Raw genomic sequence first — 16,011 nt, 5'->3', positions numbered from 1 at the left:
CACGGGACAGTCTGGCTCAACGTTATAGCGATGCACGCTTGCAAGCATGTACATGTAAGAGATCGCTCACTGTCACCAGCGATGCGCGAGGCTGCCTATCCTCCTTGCGACAGCGTGGGGTAGTGCTTGCAGTAACGCGAGAGCTCTCCGTGATGGAGTCCGTCAGCTATCGCTGGCGTGCCGCGCTCGCAGGAGGTGTCGCGAGATCTGCATGGTAGCCCGCCAACTCAACGAGTTGAGTCTCCTTCGGCTTCGCAGCGTCGAGCTCGGGATCGGACTCCGAGTCGCAGAGCACGCCAGCCTGCTGGCACTTCTCGGCCGTCGCCCCCAGAGCTGGCAAAGCCTGGCGCTTTCGCTGCTAGCGCCTCAGCAATCGAATCGCGGCGAGTGCTCGTCTGCATGGAGATCGATCGATGCCACTTTTGCCGATACTGCAGATGAATCTTATTCCGTCGCAGACAGGGAGGTCGTGTGCATGTTGCAGTGACAGCCATGGCAAGCAGCAACACAGAGACCACAGAACCTGCTGGCGCATTCGCACGTAGCCAGCGTGGCCTCGAGGCGAGGCGAGGCTCGCTCGTCGCGACGGGCTCTGCAAAAGCCCCTCAATCCTCCACGCACGCCAGCCTTAGCTGCCCGCCTCGGCTAGTTGAAGCGGCCACCGCGCAATCGATCCGTCGTGCTGCTGTCTGTGGCCAGGTGCAACACGCACTGATCTGCGCAGAGATTGATTGGGCTGCCGCGTTGGTCACGCGATACGAACGGGATGTCCTCATTGAACCGAGCCGAATTCTTCGAATCGAAAGTCGTCGAGAGGTGCAGCACACCACACGTCCTGAGGCGGTCTCGGCCAAGTGCCGTTGCCTTGGTCGAGACGGTCAGGCCATGAAGGCTCGACGACGGCAAGCATAGCCTCCTGCGTGTCCGACTCATGGTCGCGCGGTCGAGGCTGGTCCTCGTCTGTCTCGCTGACAAACGAGTGCGAGGTGTCACCAAATCTCTCTGGCTTCCTTTGTGCGTCAAGTGCACCAACCGGCAGTGATGCATGGGTGGCAACCTGCTCTATGCGACGCGGTGGTCTCAGAAGCGGCAGCGATGCACAGCACGTGAGACCGCAACCACGTCAAGCGCGTCTAAAATCGTTGCAAGTCAAGTTGTCGCGAGCGACGTACAGTTGACTTGCTGGAGTTTGAGTTGCTACTTGCAGTCAACACTGTAGTTACAGCCGGTGATCAGAGAGCTGGCCAGGAACCGAGCAGCCGGTCCCGCATCAACAAGCAACGACCGAGAGAATCATCTTCGATCTCGTGCGGTGAACGCTCCTCCTTGGAAGCCGATTAACTCGTTTGAAACTATAACTGAATTAACTGAAAAGTTGAAGTTGAAGTGGACAGAATGAATGTCAACAATTCACTTAGTTGCAGAGTGCAGCAACACTGGACGCTAGCCCATTCGTCTTCGACATGGAGCTGCACTGGGATTCCTTCCCTTTCAGTTTTGGGGAGATCGCCGGCATCCAGGCGCGAAAGTCGATTGATCGCCTCGCACAACTCCGCTACCCCATCGATTGCTCGACAATTCGGCCGCGTGGTGGGTCCCATCGCTCATAGGAGCGCTTCTTCATTCGCTGGAGACTTAGGCGGCCCATGATGGTCGGCACGAGACACAACTGGCTGAGAGTGACGTCATTCACGTCCAAGTCGACGAGGAACAGAGCACCCAAAGTGTTGTACGCTGCGTCGTCTCGGTTGGTAAACCCTTCATAGTCGTTCACCAGGTCCCCGGTGCCGTAGATAACCAACTTGCGTCGATAGAGCTCCATGCCGCGGATGTGGTGCGACGAGTGGCCGTAGACCTGGTCGACGCCCAGTTCATCCATGACTCAGTGCGCATACTCACGGCGAAACACTTGGGTCCTTAGGCCGCCACGCTCTTTGTAGGCTCAGTTAGCTCCAGTGGATCGACAACACCATCAAGTCGCCACGATGGGGCCACGATAGATCGTTTACGTGGAGCACACTTGCTGTGGCCACAGCTGCCTTTTGCACGGCGGTAGACGACCTCAGCGCTGGAAGGACAACCATCCCCGGTTGAATGGAGGTTGCTCTCCAGCTTGGAGGTGTACTGTCGACACAGCGATGCAATTCACATGGCGCCCACGTGCTGACAACTCGATGCGTCCCGCTTTGGCGGCCTCGAGAATTGACGTGCCAATACCCACGACGCGTGCATCGCCTGGCAGCGTGGTGACCGCTGGGAGCATCTCTTGCTCAAAGGCGAGGCGCCCGAAACCCAACGCGTGGTTGTTGGCCATTGAGATAACGTACGGACTTGCGTGTCCTGCACATGCCTCCACTTTGTTGTCGCCAAAAGTCGCTGCTGCGAATCGAGAGAACACCAGCGGGATGTTCTTGTCGTGCATGTGATAGGTGATCCCCTTCAGCGGAATATCATAGTTCGTCGTGGTCGTGGTCACCGCATCTTCCAAGTTAAGCAGGCGTGCGTCTGGAGGAGGATAATCTTCAAACCAGTCAGGTAGTCGCCCCACACATAGGAGCCATCACGGTTCGCTTCTCGAAGCCGCGGCAGCTCGTGGGGGCGGGATCGTTGCGGGGGTATACGCAAATATGTGCCTGCTGTTGTAGAATCCCGGATCATGTCCTCGTTGGGAGCTTGGAACGGGAGGGTGAGCTGCACAGCACGACCGAGCATAGTGTAGGAGTAGTCTAGCTTGGTTGCTGACCATCTTTGCTTGAGCTCGATAGAGAGGCAGAAACTGCCGCGAGACGGGGGAACAGCAGTAAATGTGCCGGGTCGCTTGACTTTCTTCTATCGTTGGAATCTGCTTGAACTCATGCACATACAAACTGGAAAAGATCAGATAAGCAACAAAGGAAAAAGTAGCATTTCGGCAGAAATCATCAATCATGGGGTTGTCAGCATGCCCGCGAACTCGCCGTTGGGCTTGGCACGCAGCTCTGCCGGAGGACCGAACTCCACAATGTGACCTTGTTTCAGCACGAGAATCTTGTCGTAGTCTAGAATTGTGTCCACACGATGAGCAATCGTCAGCACTGTAGATTCGGCAAACTCCCTACGGATAGACGCTTGAATGAATTCATCTGCAGATGGCCACAGGAGCAAGTTAAGTGTTAGTCCAAGCATGTGGAACCAGTGACAGTGTTTTTCGTACCCGTGGAGTGATCCATAGAGGCAGTGGCCTCATCCAGACACAAGATTTTGGAGTTGCGCAGGATAGCACGTGCCAAACAGATAAGCTGTCGCTCGCCGACACTGAAGTTGTCACCGCCCTCTAGGACCTCAGCATCGAGGCCGCCAGGCAGGCCTTTGATGAAGGCTTCTAGACGAGATTTCCGGATCGCATCCCACAACTCGCTGTCACTGGCTTGCCCTGTCGGGTCCAGGTTGAAACGCACGCGAGCGGCGAAGAGCACAGGGTCTTGGGGGATGATGGCCATCCGAGAGCGTAGCTCAGTTAGAGTCAGCGCAGTTGTAGACACTTCGTCGATGTAGATGCCGCCACCGCCAACTCCGCTGTCGAAAGACACCATGCGGAAGAGTGCAAGAAGAAGCGAGCTTTTACCGGCACCTGTACGTCCACAAATGCCAATCTTTTCGCCACCTTTAACAGTAAATGAGATGCCGTGGAGCACAGGTGCTGCGAGTGGGTCGTACTTCACGCACACGTTGACGAAATTGATCTTGCCGTGCTCTGGCCAATGCGGTCGAAGCTGCAGCGTACGCGATTTGGGGTTGGTATAGCGCTCATAGTGGTGAGCTAGCAGCGTAACTGGCTCCGTGTCCACGCGACAATACTCGTCTGTTCGCTCCACACTATTCATCATGTTCTCCATATCAATATTGTTTCGAATGATCCAGTTCAGTAGAGAGGTCATGTTTTGCGAGTAGCTCAGCAGTAGACCAGCCATAGCACTAGAGAGTACCGCATGATCGCGGCTGACAAAGAACGCGACTGCAAACGTGATCACTGCCCCGAGAAATTCCAGCCGAATGCCCAGCCAGCGATTGATAAGATTCAGCAGTAAGAATGCCTTGGTGTTCTCGTTGATCTTCAGCGCTTGCGAATGCTGGCTTTGGTCGACCATTTCAAAGGAACGGATCGTCACCAGCCCATTCAGCGTCTGGGTGAAGTGTGCGTACACAGGGCTCTTTGAGATATTATCCAGACGTTGCAGCTCCCGACAGGACTTCCCATAAAATCGCTGGTATCCAACGTAGCAGATAAGACTGGGATCAGCAGAATTAGCAGCACAGGGGCCGTCGAACTTTGGATGGCCAACATGCTCAAAAGTGCAAGAAGCATGGTGACAAACTGCGCGATTGCGGTGTTCAGCTTTTGGTCTGTTACATCGCAGCACATAACGGTTGGTAGTTAGTTAGCTTGTAAAAGCGCGCACCACCCATGACAGTTATCTACAACATACCAATGGTGTTCATGTCGTTCGAAAACCGGTTGAGAATTCGACCGACCGGAGTCGTGTCGAAAAAGCGCATTGTTCCCTTAATGACATGGTGCAGCAGTGTGTGGTGAATTCGTTTCGATGCGCTGCACTCAATGTAAAGCTAGTTAGTCAGACAGTGTGCTTCTCAAAATTCGGAACAAGACTTCTCACCCAAGTCCAGCGCATCGGCAGCAAAGGTCCCCCACAAACCCAAGGGTGATAGTACTTAGACCAAGGTAAGCATACACCGTGAGGTAGAACGTCAAATTCGCCCCCGTCGGTTTGGAACTCGTCCAGTTTGTCAGCCACAGGTCCGTCGACACAGACGACACCTGTGTTGCAAACAGAAGCGCCAGCGCTCCGACCGTCGAAATAGTGCCGCATGACACGAAGTAAGATGCATACACGCCCCACGACAAATTCCCCTCCGTCTTCTCTTCGTCTTGAATCAGAACACCGCTACCTCCAGGGCCTGACTCACCATCGACGCTCGAACTCGAACGTGATTTGAATTGAATGACGTTTACACTGTTTGCATGCTCACTCGGGATATCATTCTGCTTTGGTTCCGCCTCATCGGCACGCTGAATGACCTCAACATCGTCGCGAATTTCCCATTTGGCGTAACTTGCGTGAGGTCCTCGAATGTCCCCATCTCGGCGACACGCATTTTATCCATAACGATGATCCAGTCGGCGAGGTGGGCAAACTGCAGCGAGTGGGTACTCAGAACGCGAGTGCGCCCAGCCAGCAGGCCATCCGAGCCCTCGTTAAAGCACTGGTCAAAGATGCGTGCAGCAACGTGAGCATCTAAAGCCGAGAGCGAATCGTCAAATACATAGAGCTCCTGGTCCTTCGAATACACAGCTCGCGCAATGGAAAGGCGTTGCTTCTGTCCACCACTCAATGTAACACCATTCTCTCCAATTTCGCTCTGAAACCCGTTGGGAAGCCGCACAAGCTCCTTTCGAGCTCGCAGCTCTTGATAACGCGGTGAAGTCGAGCCGTATCCAGTGGGGCCCCAAACAAAATGTTGTCCTGCACACTGGCGTTGACCAAGTACGGCGTTTGTGCAGCATACGAGATATACCTTGAGGGGATGCGAACCACACCATATTCAGGCTGCAGCTCACCGAGCAATGTCGCTAAGAGCGTCGACTTGCCACTTCCAACCGCTCCAACGACGAGTGTCAGCTTTCCTTTCGGAACTGAAAGCGTGATGTTAGATAACTGGGCAGGAGGAGCTTCCTTGCCGTCTGACCCCCCTGCGGTTTCTTCGCTCGTTTCATGGCCCTCGTTAGACCACTTGAAAGTAGCATGTCGGATCTCGAACGATGGATCAGAGACGAAAGAAGCGGAAAGAGACGTTGAGCTGCGTTGATGTCCTTCCAGATACAAGAACGACTCGAGACGCTTGACGGACACATTAGCCTGGAAGATCAGCGAGAAGACTTGTGGAAGCGCCATAAGCGGGAGCCTGAAAATGCTGAACAGCGTGATGGCAGTAAACGCCCTGTCAGCCGTCAGCGGCTCGCTCTGAATGTACGAATAGGCCGCAAATGTTCCGAAAGACACCAGCACAGGCCCAGCCTGCAGTATCACCCTTCCGTACGCATTCCAAAGTATCACTTTCTTGAGAAAATGGAGCTCTTTGCTGCGAATGGCGCCCACCTGTCCTAGCATTTCGCTCTCCCAGGCGTAGAACTTGATCACACGGATGTTCTGAAACAGCTCCGTCAGAAACTTCAGACGTTTGTCCGTGCACTCCAGCATTTTTCGAAATCTTTGCTGCTTGCGACGACAATGCCGCACTCGTAGGCAGCACAATCATGATGATAACGCCTGCAAACGAAGCCGTGCCAAGGTAATGGACCAGAAGCAGCATCCCGATAACCAGCTGCACTGGAGCTGCCCATGAGTAGTGAATCATGTAGAACAGCTCGAGGATCCGATTGCTGTCGATCGTGGCCATGTTCAGGATTCTCCCGGAACCCAACGTGCTTTTCGTCTGCGAAGACAGCGTCAGAGCCTTCTCATACACCAACATGGTCAGTGCAGACCGAACGCGGATGGCTTCTCGGATCACCAGGTGATGGTGCTGGTGCAGACACAAAGTCTGCAGCACCGAGGCGATGAACAGCGTGCCACTGAGGACGTAGCCATAGTGCGACGAGGCGAACCACGCCGTCTTGGGGTCTTCAACATACTTGATCAATGCATTGATGCAGATTGGGCCCACGAAGCCGAAACAGTCTCCAGTCAGTTTACAGGCGCCTGCAACGTACATGTTGAAGCCGAATGCCTGCAACCCATCGAAATAAACACAGCTTAGCTAACAAATATCAATTAAACTTATCAAACATGAACAGCACCTTCCGGATCGGGATCCAGAGCGATTGCCCGTTCTCTCCAGCTTGCAGAGCCTCCCTGAGGCTGCTGGTGACCCGTTCAGTGTCATCTTCAGCCTCTAGTCCCCATAGATCTTCAGTCTGGAGCGGCTGCTGAGCTCCCAGAGTCAACAACGGCCCGAGCCAGCTGAAGGTCACGCGGGAGATCCAATTAGCGCGCGCTCCGGGCGTATCCCGCTGCTGCTGCTGAGTCTTCGGTTCGCCCCCGGACTGCCGGACTGCCTCCGCCGAGGAGTGCAGAGGCAGCAGGGGGGCCTTCTCGCCGAGCACCATCGCCGTCTGTCCTCTCGTCGAGCGATCGTAACCCATTTTAAAGTTAAGAACCGCTGCAAACTGAGGTTATCTAACATTAGCTTCAACTTGGTAGCCAATGAGCGAGCAGCAAGCGTGTGGGTGCTGTTGCATTCACTTTGGCTTAGCAGCCGAAGACCATTCTCGCTGCTGTTTCTGCTGCAAGTTGCTGCGCGGCATTCCTGACCACCGGCTGCATGCGATGCGTTGCCAGCGTGGTGTGCGATGTCCTCCGCAGCGTGCAAGTAGCTCAAATTCCAATTGTCCGTCGCGACATCCTGCCAGGGCCTGGCTGCTCGAGGCGTAACGATTTTAGACTCTCTTGACGGCGAAGTGGTTGCAGCCATGAGGTCTCACGCGTAAAGCAAACCAGTTCAACTCCTTCTGAGACTACCACGCGCACTGTAGAAATACGAAGCTGTTTTCTCCGGCATAGAGCAGGTTGCCACCCATGCATCACTGCCGGTTGGTGCACTTGACGCACAAAGGAAGCCAGAGAGATTTGGTGACGCCTCGCACTCGTTTGTCAGCGAGACAGACGAGGACCAGCCTCGACCGCGCGACCATGAGTCGGACACGCAGGAGGCTATGCTTGCCGTCGTCGAGCCTTCATGGCCTGGCCGTTTCGACCAAGGCAACGGCACTTGGCCGAGGCCGCCTCAGGACGTGTGGTGTGTGCACCTCTCGACGACTTTCGATTCGAAGAATTCGGCTCGCTTCAATGAGGACATCCCGTTCGTATCGCGTGACCAACGCGGCAGCCCAATCAATCTCTGCGCAGATCAGTGCGTGTTGCACCTGGCCACAGACAGCAGCACGACGGATCGATTGCGCTGTGGCCGCTTCAACTAGCCGAGGCGGGCAGCTAGGGCTGGCGTGCGTGGAGGATTGAGGGGCTTTTGCAGAGCCCGTCGCGACGAGCGAGCCTCGCCTCGCCTCGAGGCCACGCTGGCTACGTGCGAATGCGCCAGCAGGCTCTGTGGTCTCTGTGTTGCTGCTTGCCATGGCTGTCACTGCAACATGCACACGACCTCCCTGTCTGCGACGGAATAAGATTCATCTGCAGTATCGGCAAAAGTGGCATCGATCGATCTCCATGCAGACGAGCACTCGCCGCGATTCGATTGCTGAGGCGCTAGCAGCGAAAGCGCCAGGCTTTGCCAGCTCTGGGGGCGACGGCCGAGAAGTGCCAGCAGGCTGGCGTGCTCTGCGACTCGGAGTCCGATCCCGAGCTCGACGCTGCGAAGCCGAAGGAGACTCAACTCGTTGAGTTGGCGGGCTACCATGCAGATCTCGCGACACCTCCTGCGAGCGCGGCACGCCAGCGATAGCTGACGGACTCCATCACGGAGAGCTCTCGCGTTACTGCAAGCACTACTCCACGCTGTCGCAAGGAGGATAGGCAGCCTCGCGCATCGCTGGTGACAGTGAGCGATCTCTTACATGTACATGCTTGCAAGCGTGCATCGCTATAACGTTGAGCCAGACTGTCCCGTGTCGAAGGTGAAGGCGTCGCCTCCTGCCAGCCCCAAACGCGCGCGCTCTGCAAATTGCGATGAAGGTGCACCTTGATCCAGCAGCGTGACATGCAGTGCCACACTTCGCCCGATAGTGGTCCATTTGGAGCAGCAGGTGTCGGCGGTATGTATGTCTCCGATTTGTGACTCGAGGCAGCCCAGTCGTGCGTGCGTGTCTGCGAGCGGCGGTCGGCGAAGACAGCGGCGAGCACCATCCCAGTCAACATCCCAGCCGCTGTAGCTGCAGCGAGTATCGTAGCTATGGTTGTTCTGCAGCACTCTAGCCTCACACAGACCAGCGGCACCGTGAACGACCCTGCCGCAACGCGAAGAGCTGCGTCGGCGGCTTTCCATCCGTCGACTAAGGCCGCCCACCTTTACCCGCCTCCTCTCAGGGGGGAGGTCATCGCCCCGAAACGCGCCGCTGGCGTAGAGGACGAAATAACGGAGCCCGTCGGTCGACTGCAGCAGACGGGTGGGTGCCGACAGACACGGCGAAGTTGACATGATATCCCATTGCGGACTGAAGCGCCGTTGGGGCAGCAGCGGAAACGGCAATTGCAGCAGCAGCAGCAGCAGCAACGCCCGGGCCTGCTAAGCAGGCTAGGGCGACTAGCTATGATAGCAACAAGCAACGAGCGACAAGTAGCCAACAGGCCTTGAAGCTGGCCGGTCACTTCAACGTGGTCTGGATTTTTCTTATTCGGCTGACGTGGCGGAAGTAACGGACCGACTCGTGATTGGTCGAAAAGTAGCTGGCGCCGCTTCAACTTGTAGCATATCCTCTTGGGCGACGGCAGAGACCTGCTTGCCTTGCGAAGATCGCCTCCTTCTGAGCGAAGCCCTCTGCGCCTTGCACTTCTGGCCGCCGCAACACATGATACCCTACCTTGTTGCTCGATATAAACCACGCTGGAATAAGAGAAGTCCGCGAACGAGATGGGGAAAAGCGCCCGCTTTGACTCAAAGAGGGCTCAAAGTTTGAGCCCTCTTTGAGCCGAGCGAAATGAGTGTGTCTCCCTTCGCAGCAACGAAAGCGCTGACACGATCTAGTGCAATAACAGGAATCACAAAATACATGGTTGCGGCATGGTGCCCGCTGGCCTGGACCGGCAGATTCCGCTATCACTGCCCAGCGAGCACGCGACAAGCAGCGAGCAGTTCCCTGCAAGACAAGCCTGGCGCGATGATGGTATGGGCGCAATGTTTCCGTCTAGACCGCGATTGCATCAGCTTTTTGGGTCGCCTTGTCTGCGCGGAGCATTAGCACTAACGGCATTAGGCAGCGGCGGCGCGGGAGCCCGCACTGCTGCATCTTCCCGTCAAGTCGCGACGGTCGACGATAGCGTGGCCCACGACCCCGAGATAGCGTGGCAGCGCTCGGCCAAGGCTCGACTCGGGCTTGGCAGGCGGAGGATGGGGAGGGTTTGCAATTTGCGAGGTCCATTTTGCGAAACTAGTCAGCGCATTTGCGTGCGCGGACACAAAAAATGCGCCTCCAGCCCCGTCTGCCCCCGGCTACAGCTCACCACGAACGCAGCGGAATAAGCCTCGGCGAGGGCGTGAATTGGGTGGCGCCAGGCTGGGTGTCGTCGGCCCAGACGCGAACATATCACGTGGCGTCACCGGCGTACGTGCGGCCGGCGCTGACATGTATCGGCCCCAAGGGGCTGACTTTCTTTTTTGGTCCGCTTCGCGAGCGGAGACCGAGACCAAATCGCAAAGTCGGCGGCAAAGATGGGGCACTAGAGTCGGTCAGATCAGGTGCCCCGGCGCTAACGTTCGATTGGAAAGAGATCGCTCGAAAATGGTCCTGTCCCCTAGCCGACGGTGGCGTGCCCAAAAGCGCCGCGTCTGCGGTCGCGTGCTGCCCGCGGCCTTGCGCTCATTTCCGCTTTCCGACGCACGACCGCAGGCCTGTCGGCCGCAGCTCCGACACTGCCCACTTCCCATTTAGCCAGTCACGACTCGGACAGCAGCTTTTCCTGCCGCAGGAAGGGCCTGTCACTAGTTGCGCGCGGGCCATTCTCGACCTCCCGCGCCGCACGGAGGAGCACGGACAGCGCTGGGGCGCGCACCTTGCTCGGCTCGGGCTGCTGCTGGTAAACTGCCTGCTGCGGCCGTTCCTGGCCTCGCCCCCGCCTTCCTCGCAGTCGATGCGCACACTACCGCCCGCCGACACGGCAAAGGCGCCCGCCCTCAAGGCGGAAATACCCGCGGACAAGTCGGTGCTGCCCGCCGACAGGTCGCTGGCCGCCGCCGTGCTGCAGCGCCTCTCGATGGACGCTCCCGCCAGTACCGGCAGCAGTGGGAGCCCCACCAACAGCAGCAGCGAGCCGTCGCCCCAGGCGGCCGACGCCAAGGCGTTGCTCGAGACCAAGCCGCCGCAACAGGAACAGGAGCAGGACGCCGTGGACGTGCTGCAGGAGACGCTGCTGCGCCAGTCCACGGGGTCCATCGCCATCATGACGCGGCAACAGGAGGCCTTTGACCACCGCCGACACACGTTCAGCGCCATGGCGGCCGACAGCCGCGCCAACATGCGGCGGCGCAGCTACGACCTGTCGGCGACCTTCGGCAGCACGTACCCGCCCAGCTCGCCGCACTCGCTCAAGACGCACCACCACCTGCAGCACTTGCGGGTCTACGGCAAGAGCGCGGGCTCCGCCAAGCGCATCGGCGAGTGCCACGAGGAGGGCGCGCCCTTGGTGGCGCTCGTGACCCCCAACCCGGACACGGTCTGGACGCGCGGCAAGCCCGTGGACATCGAGTGGAAGGTGCTGGACGCCAAGGTGGAAAAGCTGCGCATCGAGCTGCTGGAGGACGGCCTGAGCGCCACGACGCTCATCGCCAGAGAAGCCCCCAACTCGGGCTTCTTCACGTACCACCGCGTGCCGTGGGGCATGGAGTCGGGCTCCAAGTACTTCCTGCGCGTGTCGGCGGTCGACGCGCCCGAGCGGTTCCGCACCAGCAGCTTCTTCCAGATCAGCTCGGCCCCGTGAGGCGGAAGGAATGGAGAGGAAGAGTTAGGACACAAGTATGTCAAGTCTATTTAATGTAACGCGAAGTAGTAAACGCCGCCAAAGAAATGAACAGTCAAGTTGAGCTTTCTGGCCGCATTCGTTTGCACGGCGGAACATGCCAGCCTCTGAGATCAGCGCACGTGCCGACTGGCGCGCTTGAAGCGGTCCCTGACGCCAGCGCTGTCGACCACCGATGTGGAAGTTGAAGCAGACAGCCGAATGCAATGGAGGTGCACTTTATTTCGTCGCTCTTGCCACGCGCGACAAGGTGGCCAGCCTCTCTTCCTCACTCTTGGACGCCAACTCGGGGCCTTTCAGTGCTGTGCACTCTAGTTGAGAGCACTGCGTCAACTGCTGCTGAATGTTCTACTTCTTCTCGTTAATGAAGGCTTCGAATTGGCCAAGCACCAAGCGAGGTTCACCCTTGGTTCATGTAGCATAGTCAACCTAAGATCTTTACATTGCGTGCGTGATCCTACAGCGCAAAGCAGCCAAAGACCTTCGTGTCACAATGCGTGCCATTAATCTGTAGACTTTCCTACCCCCGAGTGAGTGAGGAACCTTCGTTTGCTCCATAGTGTGTATATTTCACTGCAAAGGTTTATCTATACTTTGAGAATAATACAAGTCCGAGAAAATCAGCTCCGATACAATCAAGGCGAACTTCAATACTCAGCTTATCAAAATTAGCATCCTCAGCCAGTATGCAAACTAAAACGTACAGTTGCTGCTTGGACCAACACTCACCTCTCTCGGTGCCCAGTGAACACGAACCCTAATGATACCAGTGTCCCAAAACTTCTTCTTTGCTTCAGAGTTACTCTCTGGAAAGCCCAAATGGATGTACGCAGCTTGGGGGTCAATACTTTTCTTGCGCAGAAAGTTGAACGCTCTCAGTTTTTTTTTCTCGGTGTTCAGGTACCTCGTCAAATTCTGCTCCGAAACAGTCTTGAGGTCGAGAGAAAAGGGAAGAGGCCTCTCTTCTTTTAAAGCAGAAGCATTTTCGTCATCTTCAGCAGTATCGTCGTAGATCGTGGCTTCTTCCCTCAGCGACCTCTTCAGATTGCCACTGTCAACGCTGTCACCGACGGAGTTGGCAGGGAGAACTAGGCTGGAAAACGAATTCTTGCTCATTGTTGCCGCGACAGAGCTCGAACTTCCTAGAAGAGCGACAGCAGTTGCCAGGAGTGCGTAGCTGGACAGATGCATCGGTTCTCTTGGGAGTAGCGAAGGGGGCAAGTACTTGAGGGGTTGCGGTCGAATTGTGAGGTGGAATTCGAAATGCCGCTTGGGCACCGCGAATCATTGGACGCAAGCACAGTCGGCCGGTGCACAGCACGCCTCACCACGTGCTGCATAGTAATCTGTGTCCAAGGATTGCGAGGTCTGAATCCTCCTATTTCCTGATACGATTGGGACAAATTAGCAATGAGCTTTAAATTCCTCCTATCTCCAATGCTCGGAGTTGAGGTGCTCGTGTAAGAAAGCTGTAGTCGGGGTGTCGAGCGTGGCGGTAAGGAAGTAGTATTGATTGTTGTGTATTTGGGCCGGTTCTCCATCCGCGGCCATAAAAAGAATATTGCTGGTGACCACAACTTGCTATTTTTGAGAGGTTGCATACATCCACTATACTCCACAGGATGAACCTCATACATGTATCGTTCCTTTTCGTTTCTCGTTTTGACGCTTTGTGGTGACGCTGCTGAGGCCTCTTGGTTAATAAGTGGTCTCAGTTCGTCTCCAACATCTCCGCATGCATTTCTTTCGAGCCTTTCGCCGTGCTGGCTGCTGCAAATGCAGGTTTGTAAGACCTTACGACCTCAACATCCGCTTTTGAGCGGCGTCTGCGCCGCCACTTGATCCCGTAGCTGCGGCCGCTGAAGATTCCGTGATAGCAGTTTGTGCGACCTGCTCATCCGCTCCACTGGAAACATCCGTGGTAGCTGCCGACGACTCGGTAGTAGCAGAACCCGTAGCCGAAGACTCAGTAGTAGTTGATCCTGTTGTCGAAGATTCGGTAGTATCAGAACTCGCTGCCGAAGCCTCGGTGGTAGCAGAACCTGTAGCAACAGAACCTGCCGTGGAGGCCTCGGTGGTAGCAGAACCCGCAGCCGACGTCTCAGTAGTAGCAGAACCTGCAGGCAAAGATCCCGCTGTTTCTTGCGAGCCTTCGACAGCACTTGATCCCGCCATACTAAAGCCTGTCGCCTCGCTGCAGTCAGTACTCTGGGTACCCCACCCTTGGCCTCCACTCGGTGGTGTCCCCGCGCCTTCACTTGAGCCACTACATTCTAGTCCCAGCCCTTGATCACCACCGCCCCAGCCTTGACCGCCACTCCAGCCTTGGCCTCCACTCCAGCCTTGGCCACCACTCCAGCCTTGGCCACCACTCCAGCCTTGGCCTCCACTCCAGCCTTGACCACCACTCCAGCCTTGACCACCCCAGCCTCCCAGGCCTTGGCCACCAGTTGGCGGTGACCACCCACCACCATTACCGGAGCCGCTACACTCGAGGCCAAGCGCTCCCTCGCCTTGACCGCCCCAGCCTCCGCTCGGAGGAGTCCACCCACCACCATTACCGGAGCCGCTACACTCGACACCAAGCGCTCCCTCGCCTTGACCGCCCCAGCCTCCGCTCGGAGGAGTCCACCCGCCTCCATTCGAACCGCTGCAGTCGACACCCAAAGTTTCGCCTCCGGGCGTGAAACCTGCTGCAGAGCCGCCCCCCTGTAGGTTTTGAGGCCACCCTTGGTTGCCTGTTGACTCGCCACTTGCCGCTGTCATCGTTGTAGGCGTGTTTTTCAGCGCTCCGAAGTCATAGTGTCCTGTCGAGCTGCCAATCGTTGGTTGGCTTGGAGTCGTGACAGCCGCTGTCTGCGAGACATCATTGAAGTCTAAAGCGGAGGTGACCGCCAACGCAGTAGCAAAGAGTGCGACGGGAACTGGACTTGGTCTCATCCTGGAAAAATCGGAAATGGCCTCATTCGGGCAGGACAACACAAACCACATTGGACAGAGCGCCTTTACGAACACCAAATCGGGATGGGGATCCATAAACTGAGTGTCTGGTTGCGCCTTCACCATCGCAACACCTCGTCTTTTGCAGCTTGCAGTCATTTTGGTCTGTTTCTCCGGAAATCTACCGCAGAGGAGCAACAAGAAGGCTTATCCTTGAATGCAGCTTCCGGCTGAGGTGCGCGCCGCGCACTGCGCGGTGGTAGCCGTCATCACGAATTTCGTGACACGAAATGGTACACGGAATCCCCCAAATGGACTTGGAGGGGTGAAGGAGCATGCACCGCTGGCGGCAGCTCTTCACTTCAGTCCAGCGCGCTGTAAAGTGTAGCTACGAAGACGCCGCATTTCCTACAAGATACCCCAATGCGGGTATAATATTTAACGCGTCTGGCGCTCGATGCTCATTTGCACTGACCCAAACTCAGTCGGCAAAAACAGACGGGGAGTTTATACAGGTAGCACGTTAAACGGATGGATGGATGATACCCCAGGTCATTTTCATCTTCACAGTTGGGTATTGATGCATGTATCAGCTCTAGAATGAATTTAAAATACATTTCGCAGTTCATCCAAAACGCCCCAGATACTTCTTTATTTCGTGCCCTTCGAGATGAGCTGTGCCTCTGCACGAATTTCTGGTATATGTAGTTGTCATCGACGCGTTACCACTGCAGCGAGATACAGAGACCACGCCATCCACTACCGCATTGGCATAAAGGGGCAACAAGTAACTTTAGCTACGCGCTGGCAGCCGAGGAGATCTCGCATTTATTTGTTGGGTTTACTAAGATCACTAAGAACATCGCGGCTGGAGCAAGTGTGCACCGATAAATGAGCGCGTTCGAGTCTTTGGCTTCCATTCGTTTTATACTGCATGGAGAACGATTTGTGATCGCATTGTGCGAGAAACTGAGATCCCTGCTTCTCGTGCTTGTAGAGGAAAACTTGATTGATCTATTCCATGTAGGCGCTCTAGTTTGGGAACAGCGAAGAAAAAATAACAGAGGATCTGCTTTCAAGCAATGGTCTGAACTTTCGAAGCGTATTCTTTAACTCATTATTCCCTGAAGGGCGTCGTAGCCTACAGAGTCCGATAGGGCTAATGCCTGAGCCGGTATCACCATGCAACCCTCCCCTCCTCCAGATAGGCACTTGGCGACACTTGGATACTTTTCTGCTACGTCTTGTCTTGAAGCAAACTTGGACGGTGCGCAGTCTCGTCACGCAGGTCGCCTGACATCCGTTGAGCAGCTCTCGAGTCGTTGCAGGA

The 16,011-nt window shown here is 56.2% G+C and overlaps 4 protein-coding genes across 4 annotated transcripts; 1 reads left to right on the top strand and 3 right to left on the bottom strand.

Moving 5' to 3' along the window:
* Window positions 1-1,555: 1,555 nt before the first annotated feature.
* On the bottom strand, window positions 1,556-1,879 carry KRP23_11824 (putative polyglutamine synthesis accessory protein; the record flags this gene model as incomplete). Its single annotated transcript, XM_067882402.1, has 1 exon — window positions 1,556-1,879. One exon carries the CDS (start codon window positions 1,877-1,879, stop codon window positions 1,556-1,558), a length of 324 nt encoding a protein of 107 aa, XP_067739995.1.
* A 1,046-nt stretch (window positions 1,880-2,925) lies between these two features.
* Window positions 2,926-7,165, bottom strand: KRP23_11823 (ABC transporter C family member 2; the record flags this gene model as incomplete). The annotated part of the gene is made up of 11 exons (XM_067882401.1): window positions 2,926-3,038; window positions 3,099-3,122; window positions 3,194-3,294; window positions 3,706-4,269; window positions 4,323-4,383; window positions 4,467-4,588; window positions 4,656-5,012; window positions 5,078-5,376; window positions 5,475-6,272; window positions 6,358-6,786; window positions 6,857-7,165. 11 exons carry the CDS (start codon window positions 7,163-7,165, stop codon window positions 2,926-2,928), a joined length of 3,177 nt encoding a protein of 1,058 aa, XP_067739994.1.
* Window positions 7,166-10,190: 3,025 nt separating this feature from the next.
* On the top strand, window positions 10,191-11,702 carry KRP23_11822 (uncharacterized protein; the record flags this gene model as incomplete). The annotated part of the gene is made up of 1 exon (XM_067882400.1): window positions 10,191-11,702. One exon carries the CDS (start codon window positions 10,191-10,193, stop codon window positions 11,700-11,702), a length of 1,512 nt encoding a protein of 503 aa, XP_067739993.1.
* Window positions 11,703-14,014: 2,312 nt separating this feature from the next.
* Window positions 14,015-14,383, bottom strand: KRP23_11821 (uncharacterized protein; the record flags this gene model as incomplete). Its single annotated transcript, XM_067882399.1, has 1 exon — window positions 14,015-14,383. The coding sequence occupies one exon, from the start codon at window positions 14,381-14,383 to the stop codon at window positions 14,015-14,017; it is 369 nt and encodes a 122-aa protein (XP_067739992.1).
* Between the last annotated feature and the right edge of the window lie 1,628 nt (window positions 14,384-16,011).

The sequence above is a fragment of the Phytophthora ramorum genome, assembly GCF_020800215.1.
Source record: "Phytophthora ramorum isolate Pr-102 chromosome Unknown Phyram_PR-102_s0013, whole genome shotgun sequence".
Classification (NCBI taxonomy): domain Eukaryota; phylum Oomycota; class Peronosporomycetes; order Peronosporales; family Peronosporaceae; genus Phytophthora; species Phytophthora ramorum.
Note: the sequence above shows the minus strand (reverse complement) of the source record. Positions and strands in the feature narration are given on the sequence as shown.